At 50.3% G+C, this 15,287-nt stretch overlaps 1 protein-coding gene across 3 annotated transcripts in view; it reads left to right on the top strand.

Annotated features, from left to right (window-relative positions):
* Window positions 1–15,287, top strand: part of LOC118394682 (membrane-associated phosphatidylinositol transfer protein 3-like) — a 236,456-nt gene that overhangs the window by 125,250 nt on the left and 95,919 nt on the right. For all 3 annotated transcript variants that reach the window (XM_052520107.1, XM_052520116.1, XM_052520103.1), the window contains exons 8-10: window positions 404–597; window positions 10,473–10,630; window positions 12,202–12,372. In XM_052520107.1, coding sequence (XP_052376067.1) covers window positions 404–597; window positions 10,473–10,630; window positions 12,202–12,372 — 523 coding nt within the window. The remainder of the gene's footprint in view (window positions 1–403; window positions 598–10,472; window positions 10,631–12,201; window positions 12,373–15,287) is intronic.

The raw sequence follows: 15,287 nt of genomic DNA, 5'->3' as shown, positions 1-15,287 counted from the left end.
AGTGTATTTTCAAATGCAAATATTTAAATACTCCATGCATTTAAACCTGGGTCTGTTTGGTCCTAGGGGTATTTGAAATAATGTATTTGGAAACAAGTACTGTATTTTGACATACTGTTGTTTGAAATTGTCGGCTATTTATAGAAAATAATTTTAAAATAAATAGAAGTAGTTGATTTGGCCACATTATTTGAAAGATACTCATACACAGAAATATTTCAAGTACAAATACTGAAACGCACATGTATTTATACCCAGGTCTGGTAGCGAGCCAGCTCCCACATTCTCCTATGTGCTGAGAAAGAGGGATTAGCAATGAGCTGCTCATTTGTGTTCAGTTATGGTATTTGAGTGTGAGTGAACGGTGAAGGCTTGTGTCCCACGCTCTCTTCCTCCCACGCAGGATAACCCTGAGGACAGCCCCTGTCACAGCCCCAGCCTTGGCCTCAGCTCCAGTAAGAGGCTGAGTAAGAGTAACATTGATATCTCGGCCCTGCCCAGCGATGGACACAACCAGGCCAGACAGCCCCTCAGCAGGAAACAGAGTGACTCGTATGATGGAGACACATCTACTGGACAACACAGCTTCTTCAGCAGGTACTGTAGACAGAGAACATCACCCTGATGGAAGCTAATCCTTACCAAAACCCTAGCTACATGTCCACACCTGGTTCAACCCTAACCCTTAACCATAACCCTAACCCTTAACCATAACCCTAACCCTTAAACATAACCCTAACCCTAGCTACATGTCCACACCCAGTTCAACCCTAACCCTTAACCATAACCCTAACCCTTAACCCTAACCCTTAACCATAACCCTAACCCTAGCTACATGTCCACACCCGGTTCAACCCTAACCATTAACCATAACCCTAACCCTTAACCATAACCCTAAACTTTAAACATAACCCTAACCCTAGCTACATGTCCACACCCAGTTCAACCCTAACCCTTAACCATAACCCTAACCCTTAACCCTAACCCTTAACCATAACCCTAACCCTAGCTACATGTCCACACCCAGTTCAACCCTAACCCTTAACCATAACCCTAACCCATAACCCTAAACCTTAAACATAACCCTAACCCTAGCTACATGTCCACACCTGGTTCAACCCTAACCCTTAACCATAACCCTAACCCTTAACCATAACCCTAACCCTTAAACATAACCCTAACCCTAGCTACATGTCCACACCCAGTTCAACCCTAACCCTTAACCATAACCCTAACCCTTAACCCTAACCCTTAACCATAACCCTAACCCTAGCTATATGTCCACACCCAGTTCAACCCTAACCCTTAACCATAACCCTTAACCGTAACCCTTAACCATAACCATAACCATAGCCCTAACCCTTAACCCTTAACCCTAACCCTTAACCCTAACCCTAACCCTAACCCTTAACCATAACCATAACCATAACCATAACCATAACCATAACCATAACCATAACCCTTAACCCTAACCCTTAACCCTAACCCTTAACCATAACCATAACCATAACCATAACCCTAATCCTTAACCCTAACCCTAACCCTTAACCCTAACCCTTAACCATAACCATAACCATAACCATAACCCTAACCTAACCCTAACCCTAACCCTAACCCTAACCCTAACCCTTAACCCTAACCCTTAACCATAACCCTAACCCTTAACCTAACCCTTAACCCTAACCCTTAACCCTGGCCCTTTAACCATAACCCTTAACCCTTAACCCTAACCTGGCCCTTAACCATAACCATAACCATAACCATAACCATAACCCTGAATTTTAATGGCCCTAACCCTTAACCCTGGCCTGGCCCTGGCCCTTAGCCTGGCCCTTAACCATGACCCTTAATTATGAGCCTGGTCATTAACCATAACCATAACCATAATTAGCCATACCATGGCCTTATTCTGCCCTAACCTGACCTTGGCCTCTAATTCCATTAATGAAGATAAAGCCTAAATCCTTAATTATAATCTAGACCCTTAAAATCCCTAATTATACCCTAACCCTTAACCATAACCCTAACCCTTAACCATAACCCTAACCCTTAACCATAACCCTAACCCTTAATCCTAACCCTTAACCATAACCATAACCCTAACCCTTGCTTCATGTCAACACCCGGCTCAACCCTAACTCTAATTTCAATTTCTATTGTCCTCCAAAAGTGTGGACAATACCTCCAAGAGTGCAATTCATGCACCGTGGTTGGATTATGAGGAGGTCGTAACAGAACTTTTCCCTTTGCTCATCTCAGTGACAGACACAGTGGGGATTATTCTGCCTTTTCTCTCTCTTGGCAGGACTCTGTTGACATTCCGATTCAATGAAGATAAAGGTTAAATACAGTTGATACTCAGACTTAAAATCCCATAATAGTATACTTCTACCATCACATTCTTGGCATATACCACTGTCATTAGAGTCATATCTGAATACATGTTTTCTTATCGCGCAGTTCCATACCCAATGTTTATTCCAGACATTTCTAGTGACATTTTTAATGATTTGTGTATGAGTGCACGTCCATCCATCTATGTACTCAGTGGTGTGATGGGATAGCCCAGAAGTACTGTAGCTATCTGGCCCTCAGTCCGGTTGTCATGGGATGTTCTATTTATGTGTGTCACTCTGTCATCAATATGTCCCTTTCTACCTGCCTTTCTGCCTGTCTACCTGCCTGCCTTTCTGCCTTCCTTGCTGCCTGTCTACCTGCCTGTCTACCTGCCTGTCTACCTGCCTGCCTTTCTGCCTTCCTTTCTGCCTGTCTACCTGCCTGTCTACCTGCCTGTCTACCTGCCTGTCTACCTGCCTGCCTTTCTGCCTTCCTTTCTGCCTGTCTACCTGCCTGTCTACCTGCCTGTCTACCTGCCTGTCTACCTGCCTGTCTACCTGCCTGTCTTTCTGCCTGTCTACCTGCCTGTCTACCTGCCTGTCTACCTGCCTGCCTTTCTGCCTTCCTTTCTGCCTGTCTACCTGCCTGTCTACCTGCCTGTCTACCTGCCTGCCTTTCTGCCTTCCTTTCTGCCTGTCTACCTGCCTGTCTACCTGCCTGTCTACCTGCCTGCCTTTCTGCCTTCCTTTCTGCCTGTCTACCTGCCTGTCTACCTGCCTGTCTACCTGCCTGTCTACCTGCCTGTCTACCTGCCTGTCTCCCTGCCTGCCTTTCTGCCTTCCTTTCTGCCTGTCTACATGCCTGTCTACCTGCCTGCCTTTCTGCCTTCCTTTCTGCCTGTCTACCTGCCTGTCTACCTGCCTGTCTACCTGCCTGTCTACCTGCCTGCCTTTCTGCCTTCCTTTCTGCCTGTCTACCTGCCTGTCTCCTGCCTGCCTTTCTGCCTTCCTTTCTGCCTGTCTACCTGCCTGCCTTTCTGCCTGTCTACCTGCCTGCCTTTCTGCCTGTCTACCTGCCTGCCTTTCTGCCTTCCTTTCTGCCTGTCTACCTGCCTGCCTTTCTGCCTGTCTACCTGCCTTCCTTTCTGCCTGTCTACCTGCCTGCCTTTTTGTCTTCCTTTCTGCCTGTCTGCCTGCCTGCCTGTCTGCCTGCCTGCCTTTCTGCCTGTCTGCCTGCCGCTTGTCTGCTTTTCAGCCTGCCTATCTGACTGTTTCTCTACCATCCTGCTTGCCTTTCTGCCTGCCAGTCTGCTTGTCTGCCTGCCTGCCTTTCTGTCTATCTATATGCCTGCCGGCCTCCCTGTCTACCTGCCGGCCTGCTCTGGGCCATAAATAGCCTATTTGTGGCAGTGCCAGTGTGCATAGGAGACTGACTACTGCAGGTGAATGTCACTATTGCTGGGTGGATGGGGAGCTCCCAGCTCTCTACCATGCTACCAATCAACCAGCACCAAGCAACCAGTGTTCCCATTCCAAATCACATGCTCCAGTGAGGCCCACGTCAGCGTAGTTACAGTCATAGAAATAGCATTTTATTTGTATGGCTACAGTAGCCAGATCCCTGGCAACCTAAGCTGCATCCTAAATTGCACCCTATTCCCTATTTAGTGCATTTATTTTGGGCCTCTGGTCAAAAGTAATGCACTATATAGGGAATTGGGTGCCCTACCATTGTCGCCCTACTCTCTCAGACATTTGACTTGTTCACACTGATTCTGCAGCGTGTCCATGGTGACGCACCTCTCATCATCTTCTCCCCCTGCTAGTTATTCTCTTCATTAAAACCCCAGTCAGCTCAGCAGTGTGGAGGATGGAGGAGGAGGATGGGCACAGGGCATCACCGCCCGGTCACATGGAGGGCTCTGCTCCGAGAGGGCTCTGCTATTATTAGAGCTGTGGCATCCCAGGCATCAGCCCACTCCTTAGGGGCCTCTGGGAAGCCTGCATATCTCCGGGTCACCTGCCTGTCAGGAGCCTCTTTTTCCACCTCAAACAGGGGATTTCCCAGTAGGCCCTCTGCTAACAACGAAAGCCTTTTCTCCTTCCTCTGATGAAGTCGTGATCGGTCAGAGAGTTTCTCTCTCTCCTTCTCTATATATATCTCTATATATATATATATATATATATATATATATATATATATATATATATATATATATATATATATATATATATATCTCTATATATATATATATCTATATATATATAGTATATATCTCTCTCTCTCTATCTCTCTATATCTCTCTCTCTCTCTCTCTCTCTCTCTCTCTCTAATCTATATATATATATCTATCTATCTCTATCTCTATCTATATATATCTATATCTATATCTCTATCTATATCTATCTTCTCTGTTTCTCTCTCCTTCTCTATCTCTCTCTCTCTCTCTCTCTCTCTCTCTCTCTCTCTCTCTCTCTCTCTCTCTCTCTCTCTCTCTCTCTCTCTCTCTCCCCTCTCTCTCTCTCTCTCTCCCTCATCAAAAACACCGGACATGGTGATTGACTTTGGAAGGAACACTACCATGCACACACCATCACTGATAAAAGGTGAGCCTATCGAAATAGTGGAGGAGTACAACTACTGTGGTCTAGGCACAACCAGCTGTCCTGGGATCAGTGTTCTGACACTATTTTTTGAAAGGCCAACAGAGAATGTATTTCCGACAGAAACTGCACTTTTTTAATGTTGATCTAACCATCACGGTTCTCTTTTATAAATCATTAATTGAGAGAATTCTGTCCTACTGCTTGACCTGCTGGTTTGGGAATATCAAGGTTGCACAGAAAAATAGGTTGGGCAAGAGAGTCAGGACTTGTGAGAATATCATGGGGCTGCAACAGCAAGAACTGTCATCTCTCTACCTGGGCAGAGCCCTCCAGAAGGCCAATAAAAGGGGTTGACTCCTCTCACCAACTCCACTCCGATTTCCAGCTCCTTCCCTCTAGCCTCAGGTACAGACGACCTACGGTTAAAAGAAATAGGGCCAAGTACTCATTTATTCAGAATGCAATTCTGCAGCTTAACAAAATGTTGGACTAATTGCACTTTAGCACTTGCAGAATGAATCTATACTTACCCTGCCTACTGCCTTGTAAATATCCTTTGCTATTTATTATGTTCTGTATGTGTGATATGTTCTATGACTGCTGCAAAATGAATTGACTCTGAGGACAAAGTTTTCTGAATCTGAATCTCTCTATCTCTCTTTCCTTCACTCTCTCATTCCAACTCTATCTCTCTCTTTGCCAATGAGACAACAGCTTATGGCGTTCAGACCCCAGCAGAAAGAGATGGGGTCTGGAGGGCAGGAAAGGAGGTTAGAAATTAGAGCAAGTGAGAGAGGCAGGCAGTAGGAAGACGAAAGACAAAGAGAGCAACCGGCAATCCAAGGCGGGTTGATTTTCCCTCTTGGGCTGGCCACAGACCATAATCCTTCTCTCTTAGTTTTGGTTGGACTGGAGGGTCTTCAGGGTGTGTAGATTTATAGCCAGGCAGTGGGATTAAGGCTAGCTTGGCTGTTCAAACATCCGCAAGCCCCATCTGTCTCTCTGCTCTGCCAAAGAGAGAGAGGAGAGCTTTTCAGACTGAGTCAGAATGGTCAAGGGCTCTACTAAAGCCCCGGTCTCCTCTCCCAGATAACATATGCTTACCACACACAAGCTCAACCAACCTGTTATTTCCCCTGCCCACTCAGGACACACACAGTGGACTGAGTTGTGAAAATCCATTATACTGAGTGACTGAGATGCAGGCTTGTATTTAAATTTGAGTCAGCCTCCCTCGTCTCACTCTTTTGCAACATTCGTAGATTTGGTTTATAATTTTTCTCTCTGCCTCTCTTTTCACTTTCACCTGCCTCTCTCCTTCCATCCCTCCCTCTGCACCTGCCTCTCTCCTTCCATCCCTCCCTCTGCACCTGCCTCTCTCCTTCCATCCCTCCCTCTGCACCTGCCTCTCTCCTTCCATCCCTCCCTCTGCACCTCCCTCTCTCCTTCCATCCCTCCCTCTGCACCTGCCTCTCTCCTTCCATCCCTCCCTCTGCACCTGCCTCTCTCCTTCCATCCCTCCCTCTGCACCTGCCTCTCTCCTTCCATCCCTCCCTCTGCACCTGCCTCTCTCCTTCCATCCCTCCCTCTGCACCTGCCTCTCTCCTTCCATCCCTCCTCTGCACCTGCCTCTCTCCTTCCATCCTCCTCTGCACCTGCCTCTCCTTCCATCCCTCCTCTGCACCTCCTCTGCACCTCCTCTCCTTCCATACCTCCTCTCTGCATCTGCCTCTCTCCTTCCACCCTCCCTCTGCATCTGCCTCTCTCCTTCCATCCCTCCCTCTGCCTCCCTCTCTCCTTCCATCCTCCTCTGCACCTCCCTCTCTCCTTCCATACCTCCCTCTGCATCTGCCTCTCTCCTTCCACCCTCCTCTGCATCTGCCTCTCTCCTTCCACCCCTCCCTCTGCACCTCCCTCTCTCCTTCCATCCCTCCCTCTGCACCTCCCTCTCTCCTTCCATCCCTCCCTCTGCACTGCCTCTCTCCTTCCATCCCTCCTCTGCACCTCCCTCTCTCCTTCCACCCTCCCTCTGCCTGCCTCTCTCCTTCCATCCCTCCCTCTGCACCTGCCTCTCTCCTTCCATCCCTCCCTCTGCACCTCCCTCTCTCCTTCCATCCCTCCTCTGCCTCCTCTCTCCTTCCATCCCTCCTCTGCACCTGCCTCTCTCCTTCCACCCCCCTCTGCACCTGCCTCTCTCCTTCCATCCCTCCTCTGCCTCCTCTCTCCTTCCACCCCTCCCTCTGCACCTCCCTCTCTCCTTCCATCCCTCCCTCTGCACCTCCCTCTCTCCTTCCATCCCTCCCTCTGCACCTCCCTCTCTCCTTCCATCCCTCCCTCTGCACCTCCCTCTCTCCTTCCATCCCTCCCTCTGCACCTCCCTCTCTCCTTCCATCCCTCCCTCTGCACCTCCCTCTCTCCTTCCATCCCTCCCTCTGCACCTCCCTCTCTCCTTCCACCCTCCCTCTGCACCTCCCTCTCTCCTTCCATCCCTCCCTCTGCACCTCCCTCTCTCTTCCATCCCTCCCTCTGCCCTCCCTCTCTCCTTCCATCCCTCCTCTGCACCTCCTCTCTCCTTCCACCCCTCCCTCTGCCTCCTCTCTCCTTCCACCCCCCTCTGCACCTGCCTCTCTCCTTCCACCCGTCCCTCTGCCTCTGCCTCTCCTTCCATCCCTCCCTCTACACCTCCCTCTCTCCTTCCATCCCTCCCTCTGCACCTGCCTCTCTCCTTCCACCCCTCCTTCTGCATCTGCCTCTCTCCTTCCATCCCTCCCTCTGCACCTCCCTCTCTCCTTCCATCCCTCCCTCTGCACCTGCCTCTCTCCTTCCACCCCTCCCTCTGCATCTGCCTCTCTCCTTCCACCCCTCCCTCTGCATCTGCCTCTCTCCTTCCATCCCTCCCTCTGCACCTCCCTCTCTCCTTCCACCCCTCCCTCTGCATCTGCCTCTCTCCTTCCATCCCTCCCTCTGCACCTCCCTCTCTCCTTCCATCCCTCCCTCTGCACCTGCCTCTCTCCTTCCACCCCTCCCTCTGCACCTCCCTCTCTCCTTCCATCCCTCCCTCTGCACCTCCCTCTCTCCTTCCATCCCTCCCTCTGCACCTCCCTCTGTCCTTCCATCCCTCCCTCTGCATCTGCCTCTCTCCTTCCACCCCTCCCTCTGCACCTCCCTCTCTCCTTCCATCCCTCCCTCTGCACCTGCCTCTCTCCTTCCACCCCTCCTTCTGCATCTGCCTCTCTCCTTCCATCCCTCCCTCTGCACCTCCCTCTCTCCTTCCATCCTCCTCTGCACCTCCTCTCTCCTTCCACCCCTCCCTCTGCATCTGCCTCTCTCCTTCCATCCTCCTCTGCACCTCCCTCTCTCCTTCCATCCCTCCTCTGCACCTGCCTCTCTCCTTCCACCCTCCTCTGCACTCCCTCTCTCCTTCCATCCCTCCTCTGCACCTCCTCTCTCCTTCCATCCCTCCCTCTGCCTCCCTCTGTCCTTCCATCCGTCCCTCTGCATCTGCCTCTCTCCTTCCACCCTTCCCTCTGCACCTCCCTCTCTCCTTCCATCCCTCCCTCTGCACCTGCCTCTCTCCTTCCACCCCTCCCTCTGCATCTGCCTCTCTCCTTCCACCCCTCCCTCTGCACCTCCTCTCTCCTTCCATCCCTCCCTCTGCACCTGCCTCTCTCCTTCCACCCCTCCCTCTGCGACTCTCTCTCTCCTTCCACCCCTCCCTCTGTGACTCCCTCTCTCCTTCCACCCCTCCCTCTGCGACTCTCTCTCCTTCCACCCCTCCCTCTGCGACTCCCTCTCTCCTTCCATCCCTCCCTCTGTGACTCCCTCTCTCCTTCCATCCCTCCCTCTGCACCTCCCTCTCTCCTTCCATCCCTCCCTCTGCACCTGCCTCTCTCCTTCCATCCCTCCCTCTGCACCTCCCTCTCTCCTTCCACCCCTCCCTCTGCGACTCCCTCTCTCCTTCCATCCCTCCCTCTGCGACTCCCTCTCTCCTTCCACCCCTCCCTCTGCGACTCCCTCTCTCCTTCCATCCCTCCCTCTGCACCTCCCTCTCTCCTTCCACCCCTCCCTCTGCGACTCCCTCTCTCCTTCCACCCCTCCCTCTCGACTCCTCTCTCCTTCCATCCCTCCTCTGCACCTGCCTCTCTCCTTCCACCCCTCCCTCTGCACCTCCTCTCTCCTTCCATCCCTCCCTCTGCATCTGCCTCTCTCCTTCCACCCCTCCCTCTGCACCTCCCTCTCTCCTTCCATCCCTCCCTCTGCACCTGCCTCTCTCCTTCCATCCCTCCCTCTGCACCTGCCTCTCTCCTTCCACCCCTCCCTCTGCACCTCCCTCTCTCCTTCCATCCCTCCCTCTGCATCTGCCTCTCTCCTTCCACCCCTCCCTCTGCACCTCCCTCTCTCCTTCCATCCCTCCCTCTGCACCTGCCTCTCTCCTTCCACCCCTCCCTCTGCACCTCCCTCTCTCCTTCCATCCCTCCCTCTGCATCTGCCTCTCTCCTTCCACCCCTCCCTCTGCATCTGCCTCTCTCCTTCCACCCCTCCCTCTGCATCTGCCTCTCTCCTTCCACCCCTCCCTCTGCACCTCCCTCTCTCCTTCCACCCCTCCCTCTGCACCTCCCTCTCTCCTTCCACCCCTCCCTCTGCACCTCCCTCTCCTTCCACCCCTCCCTCTGCACCTCCCTCTCTCCTTCCACCCCTCCCTCTGCATCTGCCTCTCTCCTTCCATCCCTCCCTCTGCACCTGCCTCTCTCCTTCCACCCCTCCTCTGCCTCCCTCTCTCCTTCCACCCCTCCTCTGCACCTGCCTCTCTCCTTCCATCCCTCCCTCCTGCACTCCTCTCTCCTTCCACCCCTCCCCTCTGCCTCCTGCCTCTCCTTCCATCCCTCCCTCTGCACCTGCCTCTCTCCTTCCATCCCTCCCTCTGCATCTGCCTCTCTCCTTCCACCCCTCCCTCTGCACCTCCTCTCTCCTTCCATCCCTCCCACTGCATCTGCCTCTCTCCTTCCACCCCTCCCTCTGCATCTGCCTCTCTCCTTCCACCCCTCCCTCTGCACCTCCCTCTCTCCTTCCACCCCTCCCTCTGCATCTGCCTCTCTCCTTCCACCCCTCCCTCTGCATCTGCCTCTCTCCTTCCATCCCTCCCTCTGCATCTGCCTCTCTCCTTCCACCCCTCCCTCTGCATCTGCTTCTCTCCTTCCACCCCTCCCTCTGCACCTCCCTCTCTCCTTCCACCCCTCCCTCTGCACCTCCCTCTCTCCTTCCATCCCTCCCTCTGCACCTCCCTCTCTCCTTCCACCCCTCCCTCTGCACCTCCCTCTCTCCTTCCATCCCTCCCTCTGCACCTCCCTCTCTCCTTCCATCCCTCCCTCTGCATCTGCCTCTCTCCTTCCATCCCTCCCTCTGCACCTCCCTCTCTCCTTCCACCCCTCCCTCTGCACCTCCCTCTCTCCTTCCACCCCTCCCTCTGCATCTGCCTCTCTCCTTCCACCCCTCCCTCTGTGACTCCCTCTCTCCTTCCTCTTCTCCCAGTCTGATGCAGGAGGGGGTGGACCTGCGCCCCGGCAGCAGCAGTAGTCTGATTTTGAACCCAGGGAGGTTTGATTTTGAGGTCTCTGAATGTTTCCTGCTGGGCTGTCCACTGGGTCTGGTGCTGGCCATGAGACGCACGGTACTGCCTGCTGTCCAGGGTAGGTGTTGTTGGAGAAACACACACACTTCTCACACTCCTCTGTGTCTAGGCAGTCCCTGATGCAACACCTTCCCCACAATGTTTAGCTACTTCTCTGATGGACCAGATCGATCTTCATACTTATTTTGCTTGAAAAGACCACTAGTTCATAATTCTACTACATACAGCAGATGCAGCTTTTTAGAGCCTTTCTAGACTACAAATATACTTGTTTTTTATTTATTTATTTAACCCTTATTTAACTAGGCAAGTCAGTTTAGAACAAATTCTTATTTACAATGACGGTCTACCCAAAGGCATGGACGGGGGCTGGGATTAAAAATAATAAATAATACAATTAAAATATAGGACAAAACACACATCACCACAAGGGAGACAACACAACACTACATAAAGAGAGACCCAAGACAACAACATGGCAGCAACACCACATGACAACAGCATGGTAGCAATACAACATGACAACAACATGGTAGCAACACAACATGGCAGCAGCACTAAACATGGTACAAACATTATTGGGCACAGACAACAGCAGAAAGGGCAAGAAGTTAGAGTCAACAATATATCACGCAAAGCAGCCACAAGTGTCCATGATTGAGTCTTTAAGTGGAGGGATTGAGATAAAACTGTCCAATTTGAGTGTTAGTTGCAGCTCGTTCCAGTCGCTAGCTGCAGCGAACTGAAAAGACGAGCGACCCAGGGATGTGTGTGCTTTGGGTACCTTTGACAGAATGTGACTGGCAGAACGGGTGTTGTATGTGGAGGATGAGGGCTGCAGTAGGTATCTCAGATAAGGGGACATGAGGCCTAAGAGGGTTTTATAAATAATCATCAACCAGTGGGTCTTGCGACAGGTATACAGAGATGACCAGTTTACAGAGGAGTATAGAGTGCAGTGATGTGTCCTATAAGGAGCATTGGTGGCAAATCTGATGGCCGAATGGTAAAGAATATCTAGCCGCTCGAGAGCACCCTTACCTGCTGATCTATAAATTACATCTCCGTAATCTATTAGGATGGTTATCTGAATCAGGGTTAGTTTGGCAGCTGGGGTGAAATAGGAGTGATTACGATAGAGGAAACCAAGTCTAGATTTTACTTTAGCCTGCAGCTTTGATCTGTTCTGAGAGAAGGACAGTGTACTGTCTAGCCATACTCCCAAATACTTGTATGAGGTGACAACCTCAAGCTCTAAATCCTCAGAGGTAGTAATCACACAGGTGGGGAGAGGGGCATTCTTCTTACCAAACCACATGACCTTTGTTTTGGAGGTGTTCAGAACAAGGTGAAGGGCGGAGGAAGCTTGTTGGACACTCAGAAAGCTTTGTTGTAGAGGATTTACCACAAAATCCGGGGTGGGGCCTGTTGAGTATATGACTGTATCATCTGCATATAAATGGATGAGAGAGCTTCCTACTACCTGAGCTATGTTATTGATGTAAATTGAGAAGAGTGTGGGGCTACCTTTCCCACACATCACATTTCGTACACACAAGCCTTATAATGTATTAGTTCACAGATTAAGCGCTCCCTAATCTCTGCTGTCTGCTGTCCTATGTCCCTCAGTGAGTCAACTCCGTCCTGCCTGCACCCAGATCTTCAACCTGTTCTACCCCTCAGACCCCTCTGCCTCCAGACTGGAGCCCCTGCTGGAGCCCCTCTTCCACAAGCTGCCCCCCTTCCCCATGCCGCGCTACCAGCGCTACCCCCTGGGAGACGGACGCTGCACACTTATAGGTGAGTCAGAGGGAAACTTTTAATAAACTAAGGAGGCGATACCGGCGTATTCTCTTTTATACAGTGGGGCAAAAAAGTATTTAGTCAGCCACCAATTGTGAAAGTTCTCCCACTTAAAAAGATGAGAATTTTCATCATAGGTACACTTCCACTATGACAGACAAAATGAGAAACAAAATCCAGAAAATCACATTGTAGGATTTTAATGAATTTATTTGCAAATTATGGTGGAAAATAAGTATTTGGTCACCTACAAACAAGCAAGATTTCTGTCTCAGACCTGTAACTTCTTCTTTAAGAGGCTCCTCTGTCCTCCACTCGTTACCTGTATTAATGGCACCTGTTTGAACTTGTTATCAGTATAAAAGACACCTGTCCACAACCTCAAACAGTCACACTCCAAACTCCACTATGGCCAAGACCAAAGAGCTGTCAAAGGACACCAGAAACAAAATTGTAGACCTGCACCAGGCTGGGAAGACTGAATCTGCAATAGGGAAGCAGCTTGGTTTGAAGAAATCAACTGTGGGAGCAATTATTAGGAAATGGAAGTCATACAAGACCACTGATAATCTCCCTCGATCTGGGGCTCCACGCAAGATATCACACCGTGGGGTCAAAATGATCACAAGAACAGTGAGCAAAAATCCCAGAACCACACGGGGGGACCTAGTGAATGACCTGCAGAGAGCTGGGACCAAAGTAACAAAGCTTACCATCAGTAACACACTACGCTGCCAGGGACTCAAATCCTGCAGTGCCAGACGTGTCCCCCTGCTTAAGCCAGTACATGTCCAGGCCCATCTGATGTTTGCTAGAGAGCATTTGGATGATCCAGAAGAAGATATGGAGAATGTCATATGGTCAGATGAAACCAAAATATAACTTTTTGGTAAAAACTCAACTCGTCATGTTTGGAGGACAAAGAATGCTGAGTTGCATCCAAAGAACACCATACCTACTGTGAAGCATGGGGGTGGAAATATCATGCTTTGGGGCTGTTTTTCTGCAAAGGGACCAGGACGACTGATCTGTGTAAAGGAAAGAATGAATGGGGCCATGTATCGTGAGATTTTGAGTGAAAACCTCCTTCTAACAGCAAGGGCATTGAAGATGAAACGTGGCTGGGTCTTTCAGCATGACAATGATCCCAAACACACCGCCGGGGCAACGAAGGAGTGGCTTCGTAAGAAGCATTTCAAGGTCCTGGAGTGGCCTAGCCAGTCTCCAGATCTAAACCCCATAGAAAATCTTTGGAGGGAGTTGAAAGTCCGTGTTGCCCAGCAACAGCCCCAAAACATCACTGCTCTAGAGGAGATCTGCATGGAGGAATGGGCCAAAATACCAGCAACAGTGTGTGAAAACCTTGTGAAGACTTACAGAAAACATTTGACCTCTGTCATTGCCAACAAATCAAATCAAAATCAAATGTTATTTGTCACATACACATGGTTAGCAGATGTTAGTGCGAGTGTAGCGAAATGCTTGTGCTTCTAGTTCCGACAATGCAGTAATAACCAACAAGTAATCTAACTAACAATTCCAAAACTACTACCTTATAGACACAAGTTTAAGGGGATAAAGAATATGTACATAAAGATATATGAATGAGTGATGGTACAGAGCGGCATAGGCAAGATACAGTAGATAGTATTGAGTGCAGTATATACATATGAGATGAGTATGTAAACAAAGTGGCATAGTTAAAGTGGCTAGTGATACATGTATTACATAAGGATGCAGTAGATGATATAGAGTACAGTATATACCATATACATATACATATACATAACCCTACATATGAGATGAATAATGTAGGGAACATTATATTAGGTAGCATTGTTTAAAGTGGCTAGTGATATATTTTACATAATTTCCCATCAATTCCCATTATTAAAGTGGCTGGAGTTGAGTCAGTGTGTTGGCAGCAGCCACTCAATGTTAGTGGTGGCTGTTTAACAGTCTGATGGCCTTGAGATAGAAGCTGTTTTTCAGTCTCTCGGTCCCAGCTTTGATGCACCTGTACTGACCTCGCCTTCAGGATGATAGCGGGGTGAACAGGCAGTGGCTCGGGTGGTTGCTGTCCTTGATGATCTTTATGGCCTTCCTGTGACATCGGGTGGTGTAGGTGTCCTGGAGGGCAGGTAGTTTGCCCCCGGTGATGCGTTGTGCAGACCTCACTACCCTCTGGAGAGCCTTACGGTTGTGGGCGGAGCAGTTGCCATACCAGGCGTGATACAGCCCGACAGGATGCTCTCGATTGTGCATCTGTAGAAGTTAGTGAGTGCTTTTGGTGATAAGCTGAATTTCTTCAGCCTCCTGAGTTTGAAGAGGCGCTGCTGCGCCTTCTTCACAATGCTGTCTGTGTGGGTGGACCAATTCAGTTTGTCTGTGATGTGTACGCCGAGGAACTTAAAACTTACTACCACTACTGTTCCATCGATGTGGATAGGGGGGTGTTCCCTCTGCTGGTCAAATCCTACAATGTGATTTTCTGGATTTTGTTTCTCATTTTGTCTGTCATAGTTGAAGTGTACCTATGATGAAAATTACAGGCCTCTAATCTTTTTAAGTGGGAGAACTTGCACAATTGGTGGCTGACTAAATACTTTTTGTGCCCCACTGTATATATTTTTTAAATGTATTGTCCTTTATTACTTTCCCCTAACCCTACCAGCCCTCCCCTAACCCTACCAGCCCTCCCCTAATCCTACCATCCCTCCCCTAACCCTACCAGCCCTCCCCTAACCCTACCAGCCCTCCCTAACCCTACCAGCCCTCCCCTAACCCTACCAGCCCTCCTCACCCTACCACCCTCCCTAACCCTACCACCCCTCCCCTAACCCTACCAACCCCTAACCCTACCAGCCCTCCCCTAACCCTACCACCCCTCCCCTAACCCTACCAGCCCTCCC

The sequence above is a fragment of the Oncorhynchus keta genome, chromosome 1, assembly GCF_023373465.1.
Source record: "Oncorhynchus keta strain PuntledgeMale-10-30-2019 chromosome 1, Oket_V2, whole genome shotgun sequence".
Lineage (NCBI taxonomy): Eukaryota > Metazoa > Chordata > Actinopteri > Salmoniformes > Salmonidae > Oncorhynchus > Oncorhynchus keta.
The sequence above is the reverse complement of the archived record's forward strand: the minus strand, read 5'-3'. Positions and strand labels throughout refer to the sequence as shown.